We start from the raw sequence: 11,333 nt of genomic DNA on the forward strand, positions 1-11,333 counted from the left end.
AGGAATGCAGCCTTTCGTGTAAGGCCTTCAAAGGTCCTTTTGCCCCAGTCACAGGTTTAAGACGACTGTAGAAGAACCGCACAAGGGTATTTGACAGAATGGAGTGCGCACACAGCCATGAACAGCAGCCTTGGACTAAGCTCCAGTGAATAAACGCATCTCTTCCCAGGGACGCGAGCCGCAGGTCTTCAGGCCCCAAGCCTGTTCTCTATCTGCTCCAAAGAAAGCCAGCTTTCATTGAACACCCTCACATGGGGACAGCTCTAAGGCTTCAAGCAAACTCAGTCTCACGAGTCAAAACTTTATGCCAGGTACTTACACCCAATCAGGGTTTTCTACTGACGATTACTTAAGCATGCAAAACTCAGCCAGCCCTCCCTCGGCACCGTGTGATTTCTCAAGACTGCCCTAACACACGCGTAGCTGCACGGCCCTGGGGGGGCAGGGTGGCCAGCCAGAAGCAGACAGGGGCTCACCCGTCTGCTGCTGGTCTCCTGGTGGCAGACGGCAGCACGTTAGACTGTACAAATGCCCGCCTGTCTACTCACCGTAAGATGAACGTTGCCTCTAATCTCTGCGGCTCGAGGAGCGGTACGGGGAAGGTGCATCCCCAGGGCTACAGCCACCTCACAGGCTAGCTAAGGCAAGCAGTTACAGTTACCTGGCGCTGTCTTCTCCAGTAACAAAGCTGAGATCATCAGGACCGACTTCATCACCCTCTGGGAACATCGAGCACCGCTCCGAGGCTGAAAACAAACCGAACAAAAACCCAGTAACCTTCACCAGATGAGCAGTCGGAACACAGCAAGTTCACATTCCGTGACCCGCAGGGCCCGCTGTGTTGTACTTCATCCCTAATACCCCGGTACACGATGTGCTTGACAGAGTTAAGACTGCCACGGGGGTTTAAATTTAAGTGCAGCACAGATATGAGCAATGTGTCGATTCTTCTGATGAGCTGTGAGGTTCTCGTGCCTGCTGCAGACATACAGCAAAGCAGCAAACTCCAATTACTGAGCCGAGTTGTTAGGCCATGCTGCTGTCGTGGGGTGGGGCTGCTTATTCAGGCCAAAAGTCAACTTCACCTAGTGTCAGCTGCCACCCTACAGCTTCTAATTCGATCAGAAGGTTGAAGCTTTTCAAAGAAATACGAGATGAGTTTTTCAAACTACACTGAAGTGCCCAAAGCACACTCCTGCCAATTAAGATGCAAATCGGTGTCTAAGGCAGCGGTTACCCTCCCTGAAATTAGCCACTTACAGTGCCGATCCCGGCGCACGGGGAGTTCCAATTCAGAAGAACCACAGCTATGGGTTTTCCAACACTTCCCCGGGAGACTCACTTAAACTGACTTCTCAAGGCTAGAAAGAGTTCCCCTCTCCCGTTTTCATCTGGTTTTAATTAGGATCCCCAGAGAGGAGTTCCAAATCTTACTGGCGCGAGCTTGAGCTTTAATACCTCTGCAGCACCAGCGATCTCTGCTTTTGCAGCGTTCTGCGTTACAGGAGCTCTGAGGCAGACCCGCGGGAGTGCCTGGGAAGGTGGGCTCACACAGGCAACTAACTCTACCTTCGCTTGAGGACTGGACAGAGAAGGCGTGGTTAAACCCCTCCGAGGCAGAGGTGGCATCCTCCTGCTCTTCGTTTTCTGTGTCACATTCAATGTCACTATCACTGCTCATTCCTGGTAGGAGATGAAGGACATGCTTCTGACATACCCCAGCTGCAAAAAAAACCCAAAAAACCAAAAACCACAAGGCACAAGTGATGGCAGTAAGATCCACGTAGCTGGAACATTCAATTCCACACGTAAGAGTTACCAATATCAAATACCAAGAGCTGGCAGGAGAACGAGAGAAGGAGCACGGTCAGAGCTAGATGCATTTACCAAAGCACTACGGAATTTGACGGAACAGCGGGTACCAGTTTCGAAAACCACCTCGTTTTGCTGTGCCGCTTAGCTCAAGAGGAGCGCTTCCAACATGTCACCAGCTGAGCGCGGACTCAGGTGTCCACAGCTCCTTCCTCTTTGAGCCGCGCTCCCCTGCCAGCTGCTCAGTCAACCTCTACCATTCGGACAGAAAATAAAGGTTGCTTTTTTAACAGTTAAGAGGTAGTACGACCCGTGGAGCAGATGTACCTACCAGACCCTTCAAGCAGCAATACTCTAGTCAAGTCTCACACACAAAACCCATGCTTTTCCTACAAAAGAGAACCGTAGCCATTGACAATCAAGGTGGCTTCTTCTGTTTTGCCAGACCTTGAGCGTGCATTGACAGCAGTCAAAGCTCTCCCTTTCGTACAGTTCTGCAGGTGGCAAAAGGAGTTTGCTCTGTTCTTTTGCTTCTTAAGAGCTGATACTCATTGCTAAGAAAAAGCAAGTAGCTAAGTGAGGTGCCAACTCTACTGTAGTTTTTCCCTCAGAAGGGAAAAAAACCTGTAATATTTGTTTCCTGAGGTTTTTACAATGAAGTATTTCAATTTTTAAAACATTTTCCTATTAGGCTCTCTGCTATAATAGGAGAGCTGCGGGAGCGCATCACGATCATGCTGCAGTGACTAAGAGCAGAAATTCAGTTTTGTCACTGAGAGACCTTCTGTAAATGCCAACTCCTACACAATATTGCACACTGCAGATAGAGATGGATGCTGGCACCTTAATATAGGCTTTGCGCTACAATTCAGTCATTGAAATTCAAATTAGTGCAGGGGTGGAAGGCAGGAGAGTTTTAGCAAGATAAGAAAAACTCTTCTACGTCGACTTTCCAAAAAAAAAAAAAAGGCACTAATATTTTTTCCCAGCATGGAAAGGATGCAGGAAGGGAGGGGGAAAAGTTTCCTCCAAGTCTCTAAGGAAACTGGCTTATGTACCACAACACCCCAGACGAATGAAGTGCTGGAGAGATTCTAGTGCGGACGACAGATGTGGTCTGTCCCTGACGGCAGAAGACTTAAAAGCCAAGGTCACTGGCTACTATTTTAATTAGATAAGAAATTATTTTCAAGGCCATGAAACTGAACACCAAAGCAAAGACCTGGAGACATATCAAGAGGTACAAAAAGCAACCAGAGAAACAGACGGCACCGTCTGACGTTATCTGCCAGGTCTCCATGTTCCTGCTGTACCGTAACGTCACGAAAAGAGAAGCCACAGACAGCAGTGACGCAGAGATGTTCTCTCCTCATTCAGATTTATACTACAGCTGCCAAATGCTACAGCAAAGTTCAACAGCCACGAAAACAGGTTTTGGGCTTTGATGGTGGTGGGTTCTCTCCCCCCTCTTTTTTTTTGCTTTCCCCTTCAAGCTACTTCCGCTACAGAAATGGATCATCGTAGACTGGGGTGTTGTCACACTGCGTTTGCCCTCTACTACGTGCGATTTACCTTCTTCTGGCCCTGCAGAAGCACCTTCAGAAAGCGCACCCTGCAGTTCACCAGCTTCAGGGTTGTTTTCCAGACCACCTGACTGTGCTCCTTCTGTACGACATCCTTTAGAGTTCGATCTTAAGAAAGAATTTGGAGAAATACAAAAACCCACGTTAGAAATTCAGCTTTAATCCAGCTATGGAAACAAATCCTTTTAGTGCCACATCTAGTTTTACTCATTGTTTAAGTCTCTTGCATGTCCACTTAAACTTCCAACTTTGATTGATTTAGAAAAGATTTAAAATCTTAAAAAAAAAATCAACCTGGAAAAGTTTATGAGTATTTTCCAAAAACGGTGACTCTTGCTGTTTAGAAAAAGACCAAACAAAACAACCAAGTACTCCATTGCACTCAGCTTAGTTAGCCAACAGGGAGTTATTATGAAATTGTTGAAAAGTAGAGTTACAGGGAAAAATACTGTCTTAAATGAGGAAATCAAAAGCGGTAACTTTCAATTAGAGGATATTTTGCAAGGAATAGTGGGAAAACAGACTGGGCCTGCCTTTCAAATCAAAGTTTCAGACTATATCCACAGCTGATCAAAATAAAAGAAAAAAGAAGAAAAGACAACGTGTAACCTAGTTATAAAACCAAAAATTGATATCCAGAGGGAACACCAGCAACCAAGTAAACTTCAAAGTAACTTCTCTTCCATGCTACAAGCACCTGGTTTAGTAGAGTGGTGTTTTTTCCTTCTAGATCAAGGGAAGGTGGGGGAGGAGATAACGAGGAAAAAAGAATAAAACCCTTACCCTAGAGCACCAACTTTTCTGGTCTTCTCTACAGCAGCTAAGCCATTTAAGCCAGAAACTCCCACATCGGAATCTGAACCTTCACAAGGTCTTTCCTCCGGCTTAGGCAGTGCCTCAGAAGCACTGCTGTTAGCCAGGGGCCGGGGCGAGCGATGCCGACCGCTCAACTTTGAACTCCCCACGCCACCTGAGAAAAGAGGGAAAGAAGCTCAAAGCCCATCCAGCCTTTTTTCAAAAGGCGAAACATCCGGCTGGTTTCCATCACCAGTCTGGTTCCAAACACGCGCATGCACAAGCACACCTTCCCCACCCTCACTCCTAAAACCTTACATTTTCAAGTCAGCCTACAGGCAACGCGTACCATTTGATATCCACTCTCTAAACACACGGAGCTGCCGTTTCAGCTGCCATTTCTGATGGGAGACTCGGGTAAGCACAGACTAATCCTTCCCCACCTCGTGTAGTTAAAACTCATCTTGTACTTATCTCCTAGTAGCACAGACACCCTCTCCACTGTCATTTTTCCCAGCTACAGATGCAAAGTCGTCTGGCTGCAGTAAGGCAGCCTGTCTAGTCTTGGACAAGGGCGAAACTGGGCACAAAGGTGACAGTTACACTGTGTGATGACTTTACGGTATTTTCCAGTTTCTCACCCAAGCCTTCTGTACCTGTTTAGCATTAAAAGAAAACAATTGCGGTACTCCATTCCTTCTCTGAAGGCTTGAGAGGGGCAAAATACCAATTCCTGCGTTAGGTATTTCATTTCGTTACCACTTAAGGAATGGCATCGTAAAACTCCAGAGCAGCAATATCATACAATTCTTTCATCACATGGAACCGGAGTTTTCTTGAATTCCCTTTAAGTCAAATCACAATTTAAGCCTGGGTCAGTACTTTCCGATCTATGATTTTCACTATAAAGTTACCTCCTGCAACATCTTCAGAGAGACCAGAAGTAACACGTAACACACATATTTATGTTCCGGTAAGCCAACTGTGTGGCACTGTTTCACAGCAGATGAGCTATCAAGGTCTGCACAGGTACAATAACGTTAACTAGATTTGAGACAGGATCCAGTCGAGTTGCAGGGAAACTTCAGTTGCCAAGTAAAAGACTTCTGACAAGCTTCTGTACAACAGACGCTAAGATGCATCACATCACACAAGTAAAGATGACCTTGCTTACCTTCAGAAGTTTGACCGTCTCCCTTTAAACGAAGATTACTATCCCCACAGTCCATAGCTCTTCGTAAAGACAAACTACCTGCTGCTCCAGAGCGAACAGGCTTGGGTGAATTACTCTTCTTACTTGCAGCTGCAAAAATATTTTAAGATGTGACAAGCGTTCAGTCAAACCGCTGCAGTATTCTGTCTTTATGCTTGTTTGAAGTGAAGTTAAGCTCCATATTACTCTCATTGCTCATTAACTCCGAATCCTGCACAAAACTCCTTCCACACCCTTCCTGTCAGAGATGTGGGCTAGAGGGAAGCTTAGCTAACTATGGATGCGGCCAAGACTACACGTCGTGTTCACTTGCCTTACGCTAAGACGTCCTTCAGGAAGCCGTCATCCAGATTGCTTCAACCGTCATGAAAGTATAAAGGATAAGGATAGCCAAAACCATCCCTTCAGCTCTTAAATGCAAAGTCCAGTGTAACACAGGACCTCGGAAGCAAGAGTGAAAGGCAGGTTATGGGACTCACGCTGTTTACCACTTCCCAAACTAACCATTCTCCGAGCACGTGCCAGTGCGGATCCTGCTACAGAAACTCCTCTAGGTAAAAGAGGGGAGGAGTGGTAACTGGAACAGCAAAACACCAAGTTCTGCTGTCACCACACCCCATAAAGGTGGGGGATCTAGGCTTCGATGCAAGTCAGAAAATTGCTCCTGTTTTGCAGAGTATGCCTGTTCCTCTCGTTCTGAGGCAGCATGAAGTGACTGCCCAGCGCCTTAGTAACCTTCGAGGGACTGAGGAAAGAGGTGGTATTAAAAACCACACAAACAAAAAGCTAGCACTGCCACTGAGGAGGCTTGATCCTTCCATGGCTTATTGATGGCACAACTCAGGGCTCCAAACTTTAAGACACAACTCTTTCTCTTAATGTGCACCATCAGAGAAGACATTCTGTGCTCTGTGGAGGTGACGAAATGCAAAACAGACCTTTGCTGGAGTTGCCAAAGCCCTGTTTTGCAGGTCAGTATTGAAAGAGATGGAGAGGAATAGAACTATTCTACCAGTTCTTTAGTCCGCTCATGTTTGTAATATATTTCTTACTCATCTTGGCTCCAAAACGCAAGCAATAACTTGAATCAAAACACAGAAGGCTGGAAAATCATCTCTCCCAGGCAACGGGGAAGTGAAGGAGGATTAACAAGTGCTTTTATTCAGGATCATAAGCAACAAAGCACTCGCACAGCCTTCATGCTGGTATCCAAAAGATTCCACACTGGCTTACCAGTGCTGCCAGCAGGACTCGGTGACGGTACCTCAACAGACAGAGACAGGCTCCTCTTTGAGAGAAGTCACTTTTCAAAAGGCAAAGTCTCTCCAGAGAGAACCTTGGCTTACTTGAATTTTAGCAAGGTTTCAAGCTACTGAAGTTCAGCAAATCTGGCGTTTTTTAGTTTTTTTCACTGGCAAGCATCATGAAACATCCTCAAGTTCGTAGATGGGCCAGACACAGAGCAGCAGGCAACAAGAGGTGACCTTCAGCTAGGATCAGTTCGACACTGGATTAAACTCCAGAACATTCTCGCTGCATTAGGCGTGCTACTGGTTGTGGAGCAAAAGTTTTGGTGCTTTTACCGAGAAGGGCTGAAACCAGCTTAACATTTCCTTACTCAAAGGCAGTGCAGGTTTTACGTTTCTGGATTCTTACAGCTGAACTTGAGTACGAGTAACCATAAAAGGTCTGTTTCCAGATGCCTGGATATATAAACCACCGACACAACCGACATCTGTAAGACGGACATTTAAATCCCCCCTTTTCTATGCACTTACAATTCCTTACGTAGCAACTGGTAACTGAAGACTTTGTCAGTAGTTCCATCCCTATTTCTTGCAGCTTGCTGCAGCTTTCCGCTCCACAGGCAGCTAAAGCACCTTGCTCAATGGAGAAGAAGCTGGGCTGTCCATCGCACGAGCCAGCATTGCTGCTTCTCACTTCTGATAGTTGGTTTTTTACATCAGACATTTTGCTTCGAACTTCGGCCATCTGAGTCTTAAGTCTTTTCAGCATCTTCAAGTCAGGCGGCACGCGCCACATTGCCTGGTGTCTCCGCTGATCTCGATCTTTTAGAGAATAGGATGATGCTTTACCAAAGGAAAAGTTAAAGAACACCGTAGGTAAGAAACTGTTCTCAAATCAAAACAGACATCTATTTTTAACAGCTATAAGAATTCTACCTTTTGCCCTGCTATAAAAATGAGGGAGAGACACACATTCTTCTGTACTGGTATGGCACCGTAATATTTAGGTTGCAAGCACTGCACGGCTACCGGGACAGCAGACTGTCATTCCCTGCCTGCCGTGGAAGAAGGCCCCAAAACTTGCTTACTGGAAGAGCCAAGGCTCCCAATACTGCTGTGTGAATTCTAACGACAACTGAGCTACTGCTCTATATTGCCAGACAAGCTTGAGGTCACAAGCCTGGCTGCCAGTTTATGTCAAATTTGTTACACGTTTTTATAAAATTTGTTGAGTGTGCGTATAAGATTCTTATACCACCAACATATCATCTTAACATATAGAACTCAAAGAAATCTGAAACTAGGGAAGGAATTCCCTTAAGTACCTAACACCAGAAGATCGGGTCGAAGAGCTAACACATGTTGCTCAGCCAGAATTAGATCAACTTTGATGTCTGCTTGAAGCGTTATAAATTCTGTAAGTGTTTCACTGCAAATTCAGCTGTTCAAAACCGTAAAGCCAAGTGGCTCTTCGAAACCGTCACCTCAGGAGGTGAGGTCCGGCAAACTCCAAACGTCACAGCAGCTTTCTCTGAGTTGACTGACTTTGAATAAGCTCTGGCAACAGTCAAACCTTAAGGGAACCTCAGCGAAACAGGTCATTTCAGCTGCGTAGCCAATAGCTAAAGATGACCAGGAAGCCATTCAACACTACAGGAGAGCTTAATCTTGCTCGAGTAGTACAGCACAAAGCGCAACGCCCTCTCTTGAGGTCCTTTTGTCCAGGCCTTTTTCCAAGCAAAACAGAGCTGAGACTTAGAGTTCACGCGCTGCCTCCCCTTTTCGTACTTAGGGAAGCGACTTCCATTTTTTGGGAAAACGGATTATGTTCAGCTGAAAATTCGTCTGACTGTTTATGTGGCTACATTTAAAGAGCTAATCACAAAGGAACAAATAGTTTGAGCTAGCTTTTAGATTCAGTAACACCAATGTCATCGCTGCAGCAAAAGCAAGCATTTATTTGTAGCAAATGGGACCATTATTTTTCTTCTGTTCTATTAAGTCACCAAATGGTTGTTTGGGAATGACCTGAAATAAGATGTTGCAGTAGTGGGCCAGCTAGCTCCAAGTAAGTGTTAATCACGATAAACGTATTACTGAGGTTTGATTTAATTTTAATTCTTCACTAACAAGACAAGAGAAACGAGCAACCTTCAGTAATAGCCATGGGTGCCAGAATTGCCAGCTATCTTGCTTTTGCTGCATGTAAAGTTAATTGCTGTTTTCGGTTGAAGGGTCCTAGCTGAACCACAAATACTCTTCAACGTCTTCAATTATTTAAATACCATCGCTATTTTTGGCTCCTGGCACTTTGATCCATTTTTCTTCCACAAGTGTGCTTTTCCAGCCTTACTACTACACACATTTTTCTAGTTCTGTTTTAAATGCCTTTTTCATGCAAAAGTAAATTCCGGGATTTATTTTCGTGTTAGTATACACTGTGCTCCTAGTACTCTCAACCACTAAGCGTACAAACTGTGTGAAGCGAGAGGGGTAACTGCCTTCTCAGCAGATAGCTGTTTTGTGTTGTCTTTCAGTGCTAACCCCTTCTAGAAAAGGACCTTTCATTCCTCTCCCACAGTTGTGGCCAAAGAAACTGCGTGAACCGTATCTCGACAATGTTGCTGCGCAGAACAGCCAGCCAGTTCAGTCACATCCCCCAAGAAAAGATGAGAAGACCCTCCTTGATACACACGTCTGTTTTGAGTTGAGTCATCCGGCGATCTCAAGCTGAGGTCAACCATTAAGACAAAGAATGTGTTAGAGCAGGCAGTAAGATGCAGCATACTGATGAGCACAGATGAGGATACGAAGTTCAGCTGCCAATGACAAGGGCTGCTTGTCGTCCCCTTTTCCCCCTCCCCTCCTCAAATCTGCTTCTAACTCTGGGACGGCATTCTCAGAGACACTTCCAGGTTGGAATTAAATCATTTGATATGTGATGCACAGTTACCTCTGTTCTGCAGAAGAGAGGCAGGTGGACGCGGCTGAAGGCCCCAAAGGTTTTCCATACCATTTCTGTCTTTTAGATCCAACAAGTGGATTAAAATTAAGGGATCTATGTCTAGTAAACTGTTACTGGCTGTTGAGCCTAGGGCACTTCCTCCCCGCCTTGAAGGTCTTCCGCTTACGCTGGTGTAGCCATGGCTAGTACCTAAGGAAGAGTTACAGAGAAAGGGTGTGCATATACACGCCACGGGTGATGCATTATTCCCTGTAAAAACAAAAAGACAGAGTTCTACAAGCAGATTAGGAACGAAAACATTCCAGGAAACTTAACAAGACATCAGTATTATTTTCATGGATTTCTGGATTCTGAAAGCAATCAGATATGCTTCTAACTAAAAGTTTAGGCTAAAAAGCACTGGGGGGGGAAGGGGAGAGAAGGAAAAAAAAGGATTTCACTTTGTATCTTCTATGTAACTCTCTTAATAAATAGATCGGTAAAGAAATCAATACAAAGAGCATTTATTCTGAAGAAATGCAAACAAACTTCCCCCCCCCCCCCAGTTAGATTAAGGGGGGGGGATCTTTAGTTGAGTTCTGCTCTGTGTTATGATGTTCCCATCACACAGTGGCCAAGGCACTCAAAAGATGAAGAGAGTCTTCACAGAAAATAGTTAGATCTGCGAGATTAGAATTGTACAGTTCAGTACAACTCCCTTCCAACACAGACAGGTGACACTAGTAACATTCAGACTGGAAAAATAGTGCAAGCAGGTAAGTGCAAGAAGCTCAAGCAAAGAGATCGTGTCAGCTTTTACAAACGCGGTTAAAAATTACTTTCTAAAAGCTCGTAAGTACATACTGTTCCTACGGCCACTGTGCTCCCATTCTAAAGGCTGTCGTGTCAGAATCCAGCCTTACTACTACACACATTTTTCTAGTTCTGTTTTAAATGCCTTTTTCATGCAAAAGTAAATTCCGGGATTTATTTTCGTGTTAGTATACACTGTGCTCCTAGTACTCTCAACCACTAAGCGTACAAACTGTGTGAAGCGAGAGGGGTAACTGCTTTCTCAGCAGATAGCTGTTTTGTGTTGTCTTTCAGTGCTAACCCCTTCTAGAAAAGGACCTTTCATTCCTCTCCCACAGTTGTGGCCAAAGAAACTGCGTGAACCGTATCTCGACAATGTTGCTGCGCAGAACAGCAAGCCAGTTCAGTCACATCCCCCAAGAAAAGATGAGAAGACCCTCCTTGATACACACGTCTGTTTTGAGTTGAGTCATCCGGCGATCTCAAGCTGAGGTCAACCATTAAGACAAAGAATGTGTTAGAGCAGGCAGTAAGATGCAGCATACTGATGAGCACAGATGAGGATACGAAGTTCAGCTGCCAATGACAAGGGCTGCTTGTCGTCCCCTTTTCCCCCTCCCCTCCTCAAATCTGCTTCTAACTCTGGGACGGCATTCTCAGAGACACTTCCAGGTTGGAATTAAATCATTTGATATGTGATGCACAGTTACCTCTGTTCTGCAGAAGAGAGGCAGGTGGACGCGGCTGAAGGCCCCAAAGGTTTTCCATACCATTTCTGTCTTTTAGATCCAACAAGTGGATTAAAATTAAGGGATCTATGTCTAGTAAACTGTTACTGGCTGTTGAGCCTAGGGCACTTCCTCCCCGCCTTGAAGGTCTTCCGCTTACGCTGGTGTAGCCATGGCTAGTACCTAAGGAAGGATGAA

General features: G+C 45.3%; 1 protein-coding gene across 1 annotated transcript in view; it reads right to left on the reverse strand.

The window, feature by feature from the left end:
• Nucleotides 1-51: 51 nt before the first annotated feature.
• TRIM37 (tripartite motif containing 37) overlaps nucleotides 52-11,333 on the reverse strand; it is a 37,962-nt gene continuing 26,680 nt past the window's right edge. Inside the window, exons 17-24 of the mRNA XM_009323816.1 lie at nucleotides 11,118-11,318; nucleotides 7,182-7,493; nucleotides 5,365-5,493; nucleotides 4,179-4,365; nucleotides 3,385-3,503; nucleotides 1,570-1,683; nucleotides 662-746; nucleotides 52-212 (exon numbers count right to left, since the gene is read on the reverse strand). Coding sequence (XP_009322091.1) covers nucleotides 209-212; nucleotides 662-746; nucleotides 1,570-1,683; nucleotides 3,385-3,503; nucleotides 4,179-4,365; nucleotides 5,365-5,493; nucleotides 7,182-7,493; nucleotides 11,118-11,318 — 1,151 coding nt within the window. The 3' untranslated portion in view covers nucleotides 52-208. The remainder of the gene's footprint in view (nucleotides 213-661; nucleotides 747-1,569; nucleotides 1,684-3,384; nucleotides 3,504-4,178; nucleotides 4,366-5,364; nucleotides 5,494-7,181; nucleotides 7,494-11,117; nucleotides 11,319-11,333) is intronic.

This window comes from Pygoscelis adeliae, unplaced genomic scaffold (assembly GCF_000699105.1).
Source record: "Pygoscelis adeliae isolate BGI_AS28 unplaced genomic scaffold, ASM69910v1 Scaffold290, whole genome shotgun sequence".
Taxonomy (NCBI): Eukaryota; Metazoa; Chordata; class Aves; order Sphenisciformes; family Spheniscidae; genus Pygoscelis; species Pygoscelis adeliae.